Genomic DNA, 19,168 nt, shown 5'->3' with positions numbered 1-19,168 from the left:
GCTTTTAAGTCTTCCATTTTAACCTTTTCTTTTCCCTGGTTAGATTTGCTTTACATCTGGGGTATCAGTTGCGCCATGTTAAGATTCAGAGACTGAGAAGTGTGCAAGTATTGGTCGAGAGGCTCAGAGGATTCATCAAGTGGTCCAATAACGTCATCCTCATTGTCTTCGCCTTCGCCGCTAAGAGCATCGTAGGGCTCAACTGGGCCACCGTTCTCTGATCTTTCGTGGGTGCGACGATGTCTAGAATACAAATTAGCTTTATAACTACCCTAAATGGGTGCATGGAAATGTTGCATACTGTGTGAGATTATCAGATCGCGAGAAAGCTTTGTTGCAGTGAGGGCAGACATATGGTCTTTCCTGAGTGTGAGTTCGAACGTGTCTCTTGAGATGCTCTAAACGCTTGAAGGTACGACCGCAGGAGGGAATCGGGCACGAGTGCGACTTTTGCGGATACGGCGACGGTTCGTAGGTAGCAGATCGGGCTCTTCGCATAACACTAATGTTTGGTCGGCTGAAAGAAGTGGCATCGAGTCCAACGCTCACGCCGCGGGGCATGGCCATGATTCCGTGCTGTTCTTGGAGGTACATAAGAGCGTTGGGTGGAGCTGGGCTTCCTTCAAGCATGGACATTGGGGTGGCATGCCTAGAATGATGTTCGTAGTAGTCTCTCGGCTGTGGGGTACTCTGTTGCGGCTGTATCGACAGCGGGACGCCCTGGCTGTGGTCTTCTTTCGTTTCGTCAGCCTCAAGTGTGATTGTTTCAGTCGCAGCACGGGGTCGAGCTTCTGGGCTAGCTTTTTTCGTGACTTCGTTTGACAAAGCACTCAAAGCAGCAGGGGTGGCGGAGGAACGCCTCCTACGTTGCTTGTAGGTAGGAGAACCCTCGATGACCGAGAAAACATTGTTGGCATAGCGAGGTGTAGCAGAAAACGCAGCGGCAACACCAGAAACAGTTGGAAGAGGCAACTGACCCATACCAGACATTGCGTTCTGACCGGCAGGATCGAGAGGTCCGTACATACCAGCAGCAGTCTCTGCGGACAAATATTGAGGTTCCGATACATTCACGAGTTGTTGGGGTGGGGTAACGGGTTCGTAGGAGACACCGCGCGCGCTGTAGTCTTCCACGGCGGACGATGCGAAGGAGGGAGCGGGCGAGTATTCGAGGTATTGAGGAACAGAGCTGCCTCGCATAACTGCGCGGTGGCCTGTGCTCATTTGCGGAGCCATGTGGTGAGGGTTCATCTGAGGCATCTGAGACATCTGAGACATCTGGTTCATTTGGTTCATTTGGTTCATCTGGTTCATCTGGATGGTTTGTCCGTCGTAAGTGACAAGCTCTTCATGCTTCTTCATTGACATTCCCATATGGTATTCTTCTGGGAGAACCGGCATGACTGGATGAGGAATCATCGGTGGTGGCATGGTATCCATGGCGCGAACGACAGGGGAGATGGTGGCCGAGAATGGGATGGCATGAGGATTGAAGGAGGACGAATTAGTTTGCTGTGCCTTGGTGAGCTGTTCAAAAAGTGACTGCGAGGAGTCGTATTCGAAAGAAAGGGCGGGTTCTGCAACTGCAACCGTAGTAGCTTCTTGACCCATCTTCTCTCTCTTGAGATCTCTCTCAAGAGCATCAAGGAACAGACGATCATGAGGAACACTGTACCAGTAGAAGACCTTCTGCTTCTTCTGTGTCCTGATGCAGTTGTTCTTGTAGAGGAAGTCCAGGAACGGACTCTTGGGCTCTTCCAGCGAGGCATCTGTGCCAGCCTTCAGATTCCGTAGGTCGGAGAAGATACCTTCTTCGAATTTCTTAGAGTTCTTGACAGGTCTTCCGAAAGCCTGGAATCTGAAGGATAGACACCTTACAATGTCGGTTCCCGAGATGTGGAAGAGATTGTTCCTAGATTGTATCCCAGTCAGTAACTAGATCTAGGATTTGGAAAGGTCACACAAGATACGTACCATAGAACGCAAGAAACGTATTCTCCGGTTGGAAGCAAGAACCTGCGGATGTAGCTATCTTGGCCCCAGTCAACGGGTGCCGATATTAAAAAGTATTTCACTACATGAAATGTTAGTTAACCGTCCATATGTGTCCTTCGAGGAAAGTTTTCCCACATACAGTTATCAACTTGCTGTAGCTGGATCTGAGCATCATGCGGCAGTGCTTGCTGTGCTTCCGATGAGAGCATAAAAGTCTCAGGTTTCTGAGGAGCCGAGAGAGCGTTGTGTGAATACATATTTGTGTGTGAGTGTGCGACCCCGAGTGGTCGGCTCTTCTATCTGTCGAAGGAAATAATTAAAAGGAAATTAAAGCCGTCGTCTTTCCGGTCTGTCGCCTTGGATCAAATCAATCAAGGAGATCTTGCTCACTGTCCCTCTCAGGGGATTCTTTGTATGGGGGAATGTCGCACTGTAATCCAGACAGCGAGTATGTAATTGAGCGTTCGTAATTTGAATTTCGAGATATGAGCGGGGCGATTGTCAGGTGGGCACGGGATGTTCTCGTGGGGTAGTTAAACCAGTCGGTATGCTCTTTGACCGCAAGCAGGATGCGAAGAATGCGAGGTCTCGGGAATGTAAGTACAAACGCAGGCTGGCGATTCTCAAACGTCAAGAAGAATCGGGGTGCGAGTAAGAAATATAGATAAAGAATAGATATGTTCCTGAATGAGAGTGTGACTTGTTTCTATCGAGGGAAAAGAGTGTGTGAGGTTATGTAAAATAGGTTTCTCCTCTTTGTGGCAGATGTTGAAAGGGATGAATAGGTCGTCCAGAAATAGATTTACTGTCTTTGTCGCAGGTTCGAACCTTTCTTCTCGGATCAAGAGAAAGATTGGTGTCAGCTGATGATGGTAAACTGGAAGACCCAGGCGATATCTCGATCGCGCTATTCTAATTCAACAAAAGACGGGTATATAATAATGTGTCCTGGTGATTGATACACACAAGAGGGGACGGAAGGCCAGCTCCCTTAACAAAAGGGCTTCTGAGGAATGTTGATTCTTTTTTGTCGGAACGACGATAATATCGATCAGCTTTGTACACAAAGGCCTTGCCTCTGTCAGTACTAAGGAGCGATGTGACGATATCTGCGACGTTGAAAGAAAGCAACGAAGCCTTTGATAGGATGGAAAGGAATGAAACAACTAAAAAGAGAAACGAGTGGAGGAAGGAGGAACAGAACGAAGACGACTACAGACGACGACGGCAACACACAACAACGCTGAAGAGAGGAAGAAGAGAAGAAGAGAAGAAAGAGAAGAGAAGAGAAGAGGTTGATGGGGGGATATGATGATTTTTAGGGGATCTGGACTTGCAGATTGCGATACTGCTCTCGTGGGTTGTAAGGTAGTGTAGTAAGTGCGGCCTGCGCTCCCACTTTCCACAATTCAATTCAAATGAACACCCGCAAAGCAATATTAACATTTGTTAACTAACACTAACAAAAACCCGCCAGGAAATATGCTTGTATGTGTGTCTGGGTTCTGGGTGCGAGGGTGGGAACGAACTCTCAGAAAATAAAAGAGCGCCCGAGACAGACAACAACAGCTTGGGGACCGTGGATCAGGCAGGGCTTCCAGAGGATAACAGGTGCAAACAATTGGTCAACCGGCGTTTCGAGGGAAGGGATGCAGCCAATCCAATTCAATCCAAGCGGAGGGTAGGAGGGGTATTGGGGAAATTGTGCGTGGGAAAAAAAAGGTAGCTTTTGGAAAAAGCAGAGGCACGACACGGAAAAGGAGGGGAAGTGGGTATGGGTTAATTTGATATTACCACTAGCCCAGCATCAATCTGCTAATAATGCAGTGTAATATTCGGGAAACACGAAGAGCTGCTCACTCTTCTAACTAGTCTCTTTTCTTCAGGCCGTGTTTTTTAGTCGCCTGTCTGCAAGACTGGCCACTGTGTGATGCTGGGAAAAGAAGGGGCCGCCGAAAAACTTGCTAGCAAGGCGAGGGCTTGCCTGTCGACTGTTCCTAAGCGTTTGCTTTTTCTTAAGGGGTTTCATGAAGCTCTGCTTCAGAAAGGCAAGAAAAGCAAAGAACGAGGCTAGCAAAAATGGGACTAGCGAAAGTGGGGAAAAAAAGGAAAACTTCGAGTGGACATTGCATCTCTGCTGGATGGACCAGCCAAAATCAAGAAAGCTCAAGCGTTCTTTTGCGAAATGAAAAACCCGAGCAATAACCAAGCAGAGAATTAATACTCTGCGTATGGTGTGTATTTTTGGTATTTTTTGGGGGCCATGGGGCTGCTGCCTGCACTGTGCTCAAAAGTTTTCCGGGAAGTTCAAAGGGAAAACTTTTGCCATGAAGACACATATTGACATTTCCTCGCTATCGTGGCCAAATCTCCAGTGCGGCTTCCAGTTGGAAGGAACCGTACTGTAAGGGTAAAGAGATTCGATAGACGACAACATAGAATGATGGCAAGAATGTGTATTATTAGACCGTCGGTCCAACCATATCAGCCGACGAATGAGGTCGAGAGATAAACCACTGCAATGCATTACAGAGTAATTGTTCTATGCGCCCGCGTAAAGCCTCGGCCAGAAGGTAAGATGCGTTGAGCCACAGCAAGCACAGCAACAGGCTAGGCTTACCCCTCCCACACCGCACCCTCGGTCCAGGCCATGGCAAAGCAGGGTAAAAAAAAAATGGAAACAAGGAAGAGAGTGAAAAAAGTTGCCAGGCGGGAGGGAATTCTAAAACGAAACAAAGCTCAAGCAAGAAACACCTTGTCGAAACTCATCTGGCGGTCGTCTCAGAAAATGCACCTCAACCTTCAAAAGTTGAGTCGGAGCGTTGAAAATAGAGGGAGCTAAACATTTGCGATATAAAAATGAAAAGTGTATCTTCGAGTTTTTTCAAACTTACCTTTTAATATCTCCAAGATTTGATCTGATACTTTTATGATTGTAGCGTTAACGTTCCGCTTCGGCGATGGCGGCCGGTATTTAAAGACGCAGTAAAAGAATTATTCCGTGAGAAAACGACAGATAGAAAGATAGAGTCGCACAAGCTAGGAAAGCGTAGCAGCTCGTATTCAATGCTCTTGTGAAATGTGAGTTTCAACTCATCTTCTCTGTACCATTGAAACCCGGGGGAAAGGACCTTACCTGTTGAAATAAATTATATTATTCGTATTACTCCCGTGGAGTTTCGATGGCCAGCAAATCCAGAAACGTCCGATGGGGTGGTTGGTGAGTGAGTGATAAGATGCAAGAATGAGCGAGGAGAAAAGAAGCAGGCGAAAGTAGTGTGTACGATCTTTTCAGCTAGGGAATTGTTATATACTTATTGCTAGCTAGTTAACTCTATTGTCCATATATGTTATAAACGTTTCTGTGTATGTGGAAGGTGTTTGAGAGTCCTCAAATGGTAGTGCTGCAGTTGTTTGAATTTGAATGGGACAGGAGAGCAATCGAAATCCGAAAAAGGATGGGTGGGAGGAGGAGAAATATACCAAAGAATAGCAAGGTCAAGTGAGCGACCGGCCCCGTTGGTCGGTTGGTTCTACTGGTTAGCCAGGGTGGTAGACGGGCTTAGCGAGAACAGTGTCCTTCGGGCTGCCAGGCACAGTAGGTTATTCTGAATTTAAATCCGGATCTTGATACTAGCAAGACCTAAACGAACGACTAGTGCAAAAGGAATAGAAAGAGAAAATAATCGTAAGGGAGAACGTCGTGAAAAGATCAAGCTACCGAAATATCCTGGAAACAAAAATGTGAATCAGGGCATGGCAGCAGATGGCTATCTATAAATCTACCGATTACATACAAGCTACGAGTATCTAGCTCTGCCACCTGTATTCGTCTAGATAAAAATGGACATCCCCAGGCTTAGAGCGGTTAGGTCTAGAAATATTTTTCCCTATCAAGCTCAAAGAAGAGCTCCAAAGGCAGACAATATATGCAGCCACTATAGATACTCTCCGCGTCTACATACCCCATTGCTTCATGATAAATTTATAAATTACATATATTTGTATGTCTTTCTTCTAGAAGCTCTTCTCGAGGTCCTGTTTCAGCCTTAGTTCATGCTCTAATGAAATGTTGGCCTACAATATTTCTATAACTTTGCCCCCTGGAACGATTGTTCTGGTGACCGTTTTGGAGAGTCTATCCGCTCGGGTTGAGCTATTCAAATTTGTCGATGCCGAACTAGCCTCTTTCACACTAAAGCAGCATCGTATCCTCAGCCTCAACTTTTCGAATACACGAGCCACTTTTCTAACCACATTAGGGTATAATGTACTCATTAGCCACACTTAAGTAACCACATTTGTCCTTCGTGCATCGCTTCTGCAGGCCAATAGACAAGGTAGGGCCGAAAAAACTCGACAACGGATGCAATGTTGCAACAGCCAGCCGAATAAACCACAGAAATAATATTGCACACCGTGTAATCAGAACGTTCTCCTCGGATCCTCGCCATCGACAACAACCTAGGAGGTCTCGGTAATGTACCTGTTAACCCTGCCTTAATTTGGGTGCGGGATCATGCGGGTAGACAAGAGAGCAGATGACGCTTTGCATCTTTGCTTTCAAGTTTCAGGGTTTGATGAAACACACATAGAAAAATAAGATGGCCAGCCTTCAGCTCAACTTTCTTTCCGTTCTTCAACGGTGTCGGCTGGTAAAATCGCAATTAATTATCATGTGCGTAAACTCTATGCACGTATGAAGGTGTGTAATTTTTTATTTTTTTTTGTTCCGTTAAGCACATTGCTGTGCCCTGTTTCCCCAAAAGTTCCCCAAGAGTGGAGCACGATTGAAAGGAGCCACCACGAACAGAAAGGAAGACCAGCACCTGTCATGCATACACCTTTTCCACCTTGAAGAAACGGATCTGAAGGACTCTGAGGTCTAGACACAGTCCTAGCCTCCGAAACTAGGAAACATGTTTCGAGCTGGACCATCTGGACCGGCACACAAAAGTCTCAAAGACTCTTGACTGACATCAACGCAGCATAGATGCCTTGAGGCTCGCATGTTTAAATATAAACTCATATAATCATAAAACACGCCTGAAATCCGAACCTTAACCAGTTCATGCTATTGAGATATCAACCTCTAACACGGTTTCCAAGACATTTCACCGATCCGATTCCTTGCCCCCTCGCGCGATTGTTTCCTTAGACGCAGGCAGTAGCGTTGCCGGCAATAAACGTGGACGGCATACAAACGAGGAGCTCACGGCTGAAGGACATTATCTACGGAAGGAGCTAAAGCTAGGCAATACTGGTCATATGGCAATCCGGTATACTCGCTTATACTGACCTTCGGGAGGCTTCAGGCTGATAGGTAAAACCTTTATCGAGTTAGAACGGACATCATGTTGGCCAGCGAGTCGGCAGAGGTGATTTTGCCATCGATGCATCCACCGTTAACGTTCCGTCTCGAGTGGGATAAGCGATAGGATATTAGATAGAGGTTCTATTAGGTCAACAGTAAATATTCTCACTAGGAAAACGATGTTTCACGAATAATATATCAATATTTAGAAAATTTTCCGATGCGCGATATATTGGGTTTTAAAACCCCCGTCATCTGTTCATAAAAACTTTCATCGTTCATTTTATAGTTGTATACCGGTAGTGCCATCATGATGTATTAGAACTGATACCAATACACTGCCCAGGTCTCTGCGCTGCAGCTAACCCGCAGTTGCGGTTTCCCGTCATCAAAGCTACAGGCTATGGAATTTATCCATGATATAGTTATAGTATCCGTACGGTCGCCTAGGTGTTCGTGATACCTACAAAGTCCGAACATCATCTAAGCCTGTACCGCTGTCTTGGCCATGTCAATTTCTCTCAAACAAAGACCTTCTTTTGTAATGAATGCTTTATCCCTTCCATCGAAACATATACATTTCGCCCCAAAATGTGGCCGGGATTTGCGACCACGTGCCCCAAGATTTCGTCTGCAGACGGGAATCCGGTTAATATCAAGTCGCGACAGCCTGCACCTGCATGGACGGCAGAGCACAAACTCTATAGATTTCCCATAAAACTCTAGAAGCCAGCATGATCGCGCGATTTTGTCGTATATCCACATATTTGAAACAAGCCTATGGTGTATTTCGATAAATCACAACGCCCGCTTGAGAATCTTTGTTGTGAGATGCCGTGGTGTACTTGCCAATACCATGCCTTCCGTATTCTCCAACACTCAGTTGTGGAAACATGCTTTTGGACCACTATCGATAGACGATCTTTAAATTAAGAAACCGGTTGGCCGCATCATATTTCTCTATCAATTCTCCCGTTTGCGGTTAGAATCGACGGTGGTGGTCTTGACTAACGCCTTATTCCCAACCTGGCAGGTGTCCAATGTATCAGGATATCCGCCAGTGCGCCTCTGCTTCAGATTCTTAGGAATGAATCTGTGACAGCCGAGTTATGCGAAATTATGGTCTTCGATTCTCTGCAAAGGATCTTGATGGGAAGTTCGTTGACATCCGACAGTATCAGAATTTAATAATATCCTTAACTATTCGGATCACCTTTCTAGAACTGGAGCAAGTATGCAAGCCCGACGTATGCCGGTGATTGCGACAACCCCCAATTGCTCAAGCCTTCGCCCGTGTTTTTGATGCCTGGTCGTTGACAGTGTTACCACAATTGGGTCCGTAAAACCGTCGCCCGAGTTATACTTGCTATAGATCATTCCTTTGCCTATTTTTATCTTAAAGAACGCTGAAACGATGCTTGATCACTGACGAAGGAATTTATATGAGCCGCACAAGGTGTAGCTTGAGGCTTCGTGAACCCTTTTTTTTTTTCTGTTTAGTCACTTGGATTCAACCTGCCGCCCCCAAGAAAAGTCGAACCTTTTAATTTTAAAAAGTCACCGATCTCGGTCTGCTCCGCCTCTTTGATCAGCGAGCGACATTGCACTCTCTGCAATCGAAGCTTACGGCATCATGTAATGATACTTTGGCAATTAAGATCACGAGAGTAGTAGTACCCCCTTTTCTTTACAGCGACAATCCAATTCCTTGTCCCTCGACACAAACATGTTTATCGTGGTATCGTAGGCAGAATTCCCCGACCAAAACGGGTTCACGAAAACTCCAAAATTAAATTCCCACCTCAAACTTTAGAACCTTGCACCCCTCCCGTGTTTACAAGATATCTTCAGTGAGGATTTTGGGGAGCTCATTGGGGACGGAAATCTCCACTTTCCTCCCCAGAGGCTAGAATCTTTTGAATTGTTCGCATTGTCAACGAGCGACGGTTTTGCAATCTGTAACAAGCGCCAAGGGGCCGGCCTTGCATGTAAACGACTATAACGTTTCAGAATCACATTTCGTCAAGACAACAACGACAGTGGGGTCTCTCTCGATGCGATTCTCAATTCTTTCATCATTGTGGCGAACATAACAGAACGTTTTTCTATAATGTGGAAATTCTCGTGGGGCTATCCCATTATGAATACCTATCGATCTTGAATTCATGCCCTCAGCCCGACATCACGGATTGGATGCCCAATTGCCTACACATATCGAATCTGAAACGTGTATACATAGACAAACATCCCTATTTCTCGGCGGAACGAGTATTAGAGACTAATTAGTCAACTATGTATTTGCTACATTCAAAATATCGACTTACGAACTAGCGAGCCTTGTTCGGTAACAAGCCGGAGTTTCCTAGTTCGTAAATCCTCCTTTGCCTTGCTGGGTTTACAGCCATCATCCATGCAGAACTCCCATGATTGTCTGAATCAACTTGCGACTCCGAACAGAAGAGTCCACTCACATAAGCTTCGGTACCGAACGCATGGCTTGCCAACCTTCTTTTTGGCCACCAGCTCCACTTGCCCCAAGTCCCCAAACGTCAAGTGTATCATGTTTCTTCGGCTGGGCGTTTGAAACATCAACATCTTCGACAAAAAATCGAGCCGCTTTAGTATCGTGTACTAACGGTGTTTTCTACGATTGGTCATTGAAGAACGATTTTTGGGCAAAACGGCCGAGTTCTAGCCACAGTAGACCCTTGCCTCTCTCTAGTGAAGTTCCAACGGCTCATGGTGATTGCTTGTCAACTGGTCTGTACAACGTAGGCGCGCCGTTTTGATTAGATTAAACTAAAGGATGACATTATACATTCCTCTTGCCGTGATAATGCCCATTGTTAACGGCTATTGGGTACTTTGCAACAAACCCGTCCACTCGTTCATGCAGGAAGCGCTTAAGTGATAAACATCTTTATCGACGAATTGCCGTCTTAAGAGTCTTTGGAGAACGGTTCTGCGTATCTGCACGAGTTCTTATCTAGTTGTTTCCCTGGGAAATCAACCAATGGGATATACCCTAGATATGAAGATACCTACTACATGTCTACGTCTATGCTCGCGCCCGGTATATCAGTCCTCAGCGCGCGTTTCTAGCTTTTATCGATTCAATCTATTAGGCGAGCGCTGCCAGTTTCAAAAATATTAATATTTGATCACCTGCTATGGTAAACCCGGGCAACCGACGATGTTTCCCCAGGGCTCAAGGCAGCCAAAGAACCCAAGAGCCGTGGAGAGGCCTTTTTGCGGGATGCTAGTCATTGCCCATAAATCTGTAACATCTCGCTTGAACTCCAGAAAAGGCTATCGTGAAACTCGCTTTCAGGGACAATTAGGCCCAACGAACGAGCGGGAACGTTAGAACCTCCTATTATACAGATATTCGGGGAAATATTCGTAATCGGACGAAAAGCATTACGCCTTGAACTGTGGAGAATTATACAAAGAAAGAAAAGCTTGGACAACGAAGCATAAAATCTTGAAACACCAAAGCTATCCACTCGTATCCCCGCCCTCAACAGAAGAAGTTCTTGAAACAAACCCAAGATAGGTCAATGCCGTGTCTCAACTGTCCATACTAGGGTTGAATCGCGGTTGAGGCATTTCCTCTTTCGTGAAGGAACTCCGTCCCAAGATCGAGAGACTTTGAAATTCCACTTGGTGTAAACTATTCCGGCCCAGGTTGTCGGATTTTAGCCTTTGCAAAGGGTCTCTTTGTAATGCTGACACTTTTAAGACCCGTTCTGCTCCTCGACTCAGGTTCGTTTCAAACATCTTGTGTTTGAGATATCTTCCATAGATAGCAGCAATTCTCTCATTGCTACATACTTGCAAGACAACTAAAGATCCCGTACATAGCAAGCCACTCGAGCCTTTTGCCAGAATTCGGACTCATGACGTTGCATTCTTTGTACATGATACACACATCGTAACGGACATCTCAGCTAGTTCTCCAATCCTCGGAAGCTATGCCCATCCCATCAGGAATAGATTGACCGCTTGAAGGGTCGCTCTGGACGGGTTCGCTTGTGTCCGATCAGATATAATCCAACTAAAGCGTTGACGAATCATGCCTTTGTCTACCTGCTGATTCGGGGTCGTGGCTGTGGACGTGAGACGACCTTGATAAAGAGATAGGAATTATTAGCTGTAACTTCCAGAATACCGAAAGGAGGTGTAGCAGAAATAGGGATCTTGCGCAACATACCATGATCATCAAATAGCTGACATATCAATGCAAGCGTGATACCAACCGACACGTTGTTCCCTGTTTGGCACACGATGATAAGCGGTCGTGATGAATCCGACGCAAGAAGTTTTCCCGCCCATTCTACTATCCCTCCCAACTTGGTTCGAAGCTGCTTGCTTCCTACCTTATTTGGAGGAATATATGTTCGATATTCAGGGCACCAACTTTCGTTGGCTTCTACACCCCCTTCCAGAATCACACCGGATTGGTAACAAACTATAGCTCCTGCGACGGGTGTTTGAGCTTTGTTCAAAGCTTCGTATGTTACAAGATCGCATATCGCTAGTTTCTTGTGAACTTTGCTGAGGATAGATAGCCCTGTGAGGTCGTCGGCTGTGCCATTGATGTGGTTTTTCCCGGACTCGATAATTTCATCGATAAGCTCCGGTAATTCTGCTTCTGGGACTTTGAGCAACCTTTCTCGATTTTCCCAGTAGGTAACCGGCAGCAAACCTCTTGCCCACCCCTCGTGATCATCCCCGGCGCCTTGTATGTATACAAAGTTCTGCCCGAGCGCCCCCGAATCTCTTGGTTGTAGCTCTTCCCTGAGATATCTAGATGCTGAGAGTAGATACACAGGGTTGAACTCTTCCCCGATATATTCTACATCCGCAATATCGGTTTCCCGAGTTATCCAAACAGGTTTCGTAGGTTTTCGTAGCTGCGCTGCAAGTTTCTGTGTGTCGAGCTGTAGCTTCCGCAGTTGATTCGCAAACCCATCAATCAATTTTGAGATCTGTGCCTTTTCTGATGCCGAAACAACGTTATCCGGCAGCTCAACCTTTGCGCCTCCCTCGGGGCTACCAGGGAAAAGTACAGAATTCATAACTGCACACCATATTGGAACCGTTTTACTCAGGGCATCGGGTATAGATTTCCCTCTCCTTGTGCTGTCAACGATTATACAACCTCCGCTTTGGCCAATAAGCTCGAGGATCCCGAGATTTAATCTTCGTAGACTAAAACTCCAGCACCCGAAATGACCGTCTGTAGATTTGAAGTAGCAGGACCCTGCCTTCTGAGGCGGTGGAACATACCAGCTTCCACATCGTTCGTTCGCGATTATGGGAAGACTTAGCGTTGAGGCGACGGATTGAACAAAGAGAGAGTCTGAGTTTATAGAGTGTAGACGGTTTGAGATCGAGAGGCGTGTCGATTTGCGAATTGTATTCGAGATGGAATTTATAGAAAGGTGGAATAAATCATCTGTAATTTCTTCGGCTATGCCCTGGGTGGGCTTTAAATCCGACTCTTCTTCAGAAGTTGAACCATCCTTTAAAGAGTCATTCTCTGAGTCTTCATCACTATATTTCAAGTTTGTTGTATTTTCGTCGTCGCTTTCATATTCCGAAGAAGAGTCTTCGGTAGGTCTTCGAAAGAATGACATATTTGTCGCATTTCCTGAATTTTGGTTCCACAGTAGCTTGAGCTTTAGGTATAGATAGGTACCACCCAGGCAAATATATATAGTGGTCGAGCCTGTTTGAGTCTCCGAGCTCTTGCAAGGTAGCAAGAACTTGAAAGTCCAAGGTTCTATATCGTGCGAAATCCGCGTCTTCGTTGAAGCCAACGGTTCGAGAGATTCTTTAGCTTGTCGGTAGGATAAAGGGTACGGTCTAGAACGGAGGGGGAAAATTTTAATGGTAAGAATATAAGCTCTGTTGTATTTTTATATTTATGGCGTTGAGAAAGGTCGGCTTTGAGAAAAGAAAAGATCTGCGGATTGTTGTGCCACTAACACAAAGAAGGCAAAGGATCGCCTACAATTTGATGTTGCGATCTACACCAAATTTATTCATCGTGATTGTGAGATCAATATTTTACCAAACGACTTGATTTTAGAATGGCGAAGCAAATCTCTATATTCAGTGAGCCAGGCTGCAGAATGGACAGATTTTTGAAAATGAAAAAGTTCACGTGGATAGAATAAATACCACATATAACAGCGGACATCTTGCGTTGCGGGCTGAGGGTGAAATTGTCGTGGAAGCGTACGATGTATGCCCCCGTGCAGCACAAAACAAAAAGGAAAAATAAATAAATAAATAAAAATAGGTCTGCTTTATGCTAAAGATCCCATCTCCCGCTCCCCCAATTTTGAGACTCTAGTCCCTCCTATTTATTCCTGTCCTGCGTGATATGATTAAAGAAACCCCACGACCACCAGACCGCATAGGGTCCTTGAGAATACCATAATTTCACAGCCATGTTCGTGAGATGCTGTTAAGCCTTGCAGAGGGTGATCAAGTGTACATGGCAGATTTCTCCCTCCGCCTTCAAACCTCCGCAGTCAAGTTGTGACTATATGGAATCATCGATGCCATCTGATGTAGTCCCATTGCGTGTGACCGTTTTAGGTTTGTATATCGACATCTTAGGATCCTTCTGAACATTTGGGTAGATAGTAGTCTCGTATAAACCAAGACCGCCACTTAGTATTCATCAATATCTTCTGTTCGGATTTCCGCCACCTCGATTCTTTCCCACATTTCCTAGGAGTCCAATGTCTTGGCTTATAATTCTAACAATTGTATCCTCGTACGGAGCGTCTTGTCCCATATAGTGGAATCGCGTGAGTTCCCATATCTGGGACGGTGAATTCATGGCAGGTGTAAGGTATCCGTGCCGTTAATAATTGCGAAGGTACTAGCTATATTATATGATATGAAGATTATATCCCGGTCTATCCGGGAGAGCGAACGAGAGTGTCAATATATATAAATATAGGTAAGGTAGTTCATGAATAAAACCCCTTCCGCTAGTCACAAGCGTAGTGACGAAGTGACTGAGGTAAGGCGCTAGTATGGATTTACGAGAGTGGGAATAAGTATATCAACGTAAAGTATTCAAAGCGAAACATGGAGTCCTTCTCCATTTGACGATTCCAACTGTCCCACAGTGAATATCCATATGGAAGGCCCACGGCTTGCCCGCGCCATATAGTGGAGGATATATAATGTATCGGCAAAGAAACACTTCGCTCTAAATAGGATTTCGTGATCATCAATCAGGGGTATTCTTGATGTTACGAAAACAGCGGATGTATATGGACGGCCATGAAACTAGACTAGCATGCGAAGCAGTCTGGCTTACGAGACAGATACTATTACCCGAAATTCCATGCCTTTTGAACTCTGTCGACATGTCATTTCATATTTGTTGTATCGTCGAATAAAAGGACCGAGTGTTCATATATGATATTTCTGCTGTATCCCATTGGCCATTTTGTCGTAACGGCCCATGCTATATATATTGATATAAAACATTCGTTGATCAGCGTCAATTAGCTTTGCCAATCCTCCTCTTCATGGTTTCCCCGCTCACCAATCTTAAGAATCTAGAAAACAGATAACCGAGCCCCTATTGTAAAATACTAACCTTTCCTTTCTTTCTTTTCATTTTCGCAAGTTCCTTTTCACCATTCTTTTTCCGCCCTAGGTACGAGTCCAATTCCGCCGCTCCTTTGTCCCGGCTTCAAACTGCGACTGGTAGACTAGGGGTGCTGTATTTTAATATAATACGCATAACCGAAAAGACATGGTAGTGACGTGGCATGGTTTATATATTTTCATTAAGCATAAAAGTCATGGCTAGGACGATGTATCTATCGTGAACATCTCCCAGGGCAGTATTAGTACATATCCATTGCGTTACCCGATGCATATCTGCCGAACTACCATCGCGCGAGTAAGAGAGAAGCAAAATAAAAACTCGATGTTTCATTGCATATCAATATGAATATCTATTTGATCCGTACCAGGTCGTCGACACCCACTTCCTCGGTAGCCTATATAGTTGTTTGACATTTCTTGAGTTTGATATATATATATATATTGATCATCGATGAATTTCGTTCATCGATTGAAGACAAGGGATTCCAGCCACATGAAACGGGCGTTCCCGCGCTCACAAGTCTGGACATAGTTCCGACGTCGGTATTTAATAGCATACATGGGCCGAGTTCTTCTCGATTGATCATGGTATATTGTGTGTAGAAAAGGTTTGATATAATCATACGTAGACACCAAATATCGCAGTATCGATCCCGTCGAAAACATGGATATAATGTGTCATGCAGCTGATGTATTAACTCTTTTAAGCACAGTCATTATGGCTGCACCTGTATTGTTTTACATGGTTGGTAGTCTGTGCTATGTATACGTAAGGATTGCTTTGATGTCTGTGCATCATACAATGCGTATCAGGCAGGCAAAGGATCTATATCCTTAATATTTACGCATATCTATCGTGAATATTGGAAGAGAACATGAGCAGGGTGCACGACGTTAGGATTATTCTATAGTATAGGACGCCTAGAAAGAAAACACGACAGAAGGACGCGGTGGTCGATCCATAACTTCAGCAAAATCTCGTGGTTTTATCGGCCCTATCTTTGCCCTTTTATAAATTATTTATTCATATTGCGTACTCGGTACCCAGCATCTAGCTCGAGTAAGGTCCTGGATTCAACGTGCAGTTTCCACATGTACCGTTGTATATTATATTATGAGGTGTAGTATCCATCTTTTGGAGCCCAGGCCCTGAATATATTAATACCAGAGGCAACCCCACCGCAGTCGTTCGCAATATCCCCGTCTGGGTTAACGGTTACCCTAGTGCTCAGGGATCGTCATAAATTGGAAAAGAGCACCGACATGGATCTGGCGTTCAAGATTAGTTATACCCTGAACCGCTAATTTATTGAAAATAGTATATAAAGAATATGCCATAATCCAGAGTCGATCTCCTGTGGTGAATCCGTATTTACGGGGTTGGCTTTCATAGTGATATCCTCTTCCTTATATATACATTCGCGTGAAGGCGCTCGAGCGAGAAATTTCATAAACAGGTGTCCGCCCGCCCCCTCTCCTCGTTATATAGACATAATTGCGAGCCAAATAGAGTATGGTAGGTCTACGGTGATAGAGCGGGATTTTAATATATATACTGTTGAGATGATCACCATGTTTTGAGCTCATGAGGATACTCTCTTGAATGGTATAAGCCGTCAGTAGTATATTATCCTGTGGAATCATCGTTATTGAGGTCTGTATAGTTCGTCTGGTTAGTTTGGCTCGGGGGGTATAGTATATAAGTTGAGTGGAGGAGGGAGAAACCACGGTGAAGAAGAGGAGGAAGAAAGATGTTGAATGTTGAATGTAAATCGTATTATTAAAATACCATAGAACCGAGACCGCAAAGCACAGAAACTAGTAGTCCAGTGTAGAAAACCTATATCCATTCCAGAAACAAAATGAAAAAGCGCCCGACATGCCTAGAAAGCCACAGAACCTCTATTCATTTCCTTCCACCTAGACGGATCTCTTGCCTTCCATTCATTCTTTATCATTATTCGAGTTTTTTTTTATATTTTTTGTTGAAAAAATGGTCACTTCCTTACCACCCACGGCCTTGAAGCTTCTGGGACTCCGGGAGAGAAGAGACAGAGACACCAACCATAGCTTCTCCAAGACCTTCCGAGACTTCAGCCAGAACCTGGGGATTGTTGTAATGCGTAACGGCCTATCACACGCTCGCTCAGTCAGTTAACGCTCCGTATACTTTCCCCCCGTCCATCTATAAAACAAAGAACGAAGGAACTAGAAACTTGTAAACATTCTTTTCCAAATCATCTTACCTGAACAATAGCCTTAGCCCTCTTAGCAGGGTCTCCACTTCTGAAGATTCCGCTTCCAACGAAAACACCGTCGCAGCCTAGCTGCATCATCAGAGCAGCGTCGGCGGGGGTAGCGACACCTCCAGCCGCGAAGTTGACGACTGGGAGACGACCGAGCTGAGCGGTCTTCTTGAGGAGGTCGTAGGGAGCTCCGATATCCTTGGCCATGACGTACAGCTCTTCGTCCGAGAGGTTCTGGGCCTTCTTGATCTCGGCGTTGAGGGTTCTCATGTGCTTGACCGCTTCGACGACGTCGCCGGTTCCGGCTTCACCCTTGGTACGGACTGTTCTTTCCGTTAGTATGCCACCCTTCATCTTCTGGTTCTATCTCCACTGGTTAGAAGAGGAATTGGAACATACTCATGGCAGCACCCTCGCTAATCCTTCTCAAAGCCTCGCCCAAGTTCCTGCACCCACAGACAAAGGGAGCCTTGAAGCCATGCTTGGTGACATGGTGAACATTGTCTGCTGGGGTCAAGACCTCGGACTCGTCGATGAAGTCAATGCCAATCGCATCAAGGATTTGACATTCGACGAAATGACCAATACGAGCCTTGGCCATGACGGGGATTGTGACGGCTGCTTTGATGCGCTTGATCATACCCGGATCAGACATACGGGAGACGCCGCCTTCGATACGAATGTCGGCTGGGATACGTTCCAAGGCCCTGCGTGCGGTAGGTTGTTAGATTGGTGTTGTTCGTTGTGGGAGGGTTTATCTTGGAAAGGAAGATGGGGACGTACATGACGGCTGAGGCACCAGCTTCTTCGGCAATGCGAGCTTGCTCTTCGGTCGTGACATCCATGATGACGCCGCCTGGGGGACTGTTAGTTATTCCACAGCGGTAGGTGGAGGTGGCAGGCGGGGAGAGAGGTGCCTTACCTTTAAGCATGCGAGCCAAAGCATCCTTGTTGGCGAAGGAGGTTGCATCTTTGGCGGCCGAACCATTGGCGCCGTTGAGGGAGACGTGGGCCTCAACTGGGAGTTCGGTGGCCATTGTGATGATCGTTAGTTCGATGAAGAGGTGAAGTTGATGAAGGGGAGGTAGTTGGTTAGGTTGATGAGTTGGAGGAAGAATAGGAGTATTTTTCTCCCTTCGAGGAGGTTGTTAGCTGGGGACGTTGCAGAGTTTTTGAGGACGAATGGAAGGGAGCAGAGATTGGGATGGAATCGATCACGCCACCGGTGGATGCAGCAGCAGCAACATAAGAGGAATATGCAGATGGAGATGCCAATTGGAGGGAAAGAGGAAGGGGGGGTAGGAGATGGGGGGTCTTACGGGAGGTTAGTGTGATGTTCGTGGGGTGGTCGTGAAGTTGAATTGGAGAGGATGGATGTTTTTATACTTCGAGATAGTCAAGTTGCCCCTCTATCAATATCAATATCAAATATCAACCGACTATCAAAACCAGAGATATAAAATCCGGGGAATGGAACAAGCACGGTGACTCAGCAGTAGATCCGGTTCCGCAATCTAATAAATATGGAGACAAGTGAAGGATTTATACTCCCCTCTACTCACTACCGTTATCTACTAATTTTTTTTCTCGAACGTCGCATCTACCCGCCCCCCATGTAGCTGCCTCACTATAATATTTTTTTTTTTTACCTCGATGGCCCCGATGCATACTCGACCAATGGCGCACTAGTCTTAAAAAAAAAAACCACTCCACCATGACCATGGCGGGGTCTTGTATTACCTAACGCTAAGTATAGGTATGGCTAGCCACCCGACGGGGAATGTTTGCCTAGAAATTTTTCTTTTACACACCTTTTACTTGGGAAAGATTCGGACAGGGTCTTAGCCGTCGATTGCCGGGTCGCAGCGATGTCGGGCATTTACTTCCTTACTATCTCCATATCGCCTCGTGCGCCTGTTAACCTAAACTTTACTTTCTCATAGGCATCTAGCCCTTGAGGGAGCTC

The 19,168-nt window shown here is 45.6% G+C and overlaps 3 protein-coding genes across 3 annotated transcripts; all 3 read right to left on the bottom strand.

The window, feature by feature from the left end:
* Positions 1-50: 50 nt before the first annotated feature.
* Positions 51-2,252, bottom strand: DFL_001239 (uncharacterized protein; the record flags this gene model as incomplete). The annotated part of the gene is made up of 4 exons (XM_067629826.1): positions 51-243; positions 302-1,912; positions 1,975-2,074; positions 2,135-2,252. 4 exons carry the CDS (start codon positions 2,250-2,252, stop codon positions 51-53), a joined length of 2,022 nt encoding a protein of 673 aa, XP_067495808.1.
* Positions 2,253-11,281: 9,029 nt separating this feature from the next.
* Positions 11,282-12,951, bottom strand: DFL_001238 (uncharacterized protein; the record flags this gene model as incomplete). The annotated part of the gene is made up of 2 exons (XM_067629825.1): positions 11,282-11,436; positions 11,523-12,951. 2 exons carry the CDS (start codon positions 12,949-12,951, stop codon positions 11,282-11,284), a joined length of 1,584 nt encoding a protein of 527 aa, XP_067495807.1.
* A 4,010-nt stretch (positions 12,952-16,961) lies between these two features.
* Positions 16,962-19,081, bottom strand: DFL_001237 (uncharacterized protein; the record flags this gene model as incomplete). The annotated part of the gene is made up of 7 exons (XM_067629824.1): positions 16,962-17,087; positions 17,203-17,525; positions 17,602-17,909; positions 17,986-18,058; positions 18,125-18,336; positions 18,522-18,587; positions 19,014-19,081. The coding sequence occupies 7 exons, from the start codon at positions 19,079-19,081 to the stop codon at positions 16,962-16,964; spliced, it is 1,176 nt and encodes a 391-aa protein (XP_067495806.1).
* Between the last annotated feature and the right edge of the window lie 87 nt (positions 19,082-19,168).

This window comes from Arthrobotrys flagrans (genome assembly GCF_004000055.1).
Source record: "Arthrobotrys flagrans strain CBS H-5679 chromosome Unknown unitig_15, whole genome shotgun sequence".
NCBI classification, from domain to species: Eukaryota; Fungi; Ascomycota; class Orbiliomycetes; order Orbiliales; family Orbiliaceae; genus Arthrobotrys; species Arthrobotrys flagrans.
The sequence above is the reverse complement of the archived record's forward strand: the minus strand, read 5'-3'. Positions and strand labels throughout refer to the sequence as shown.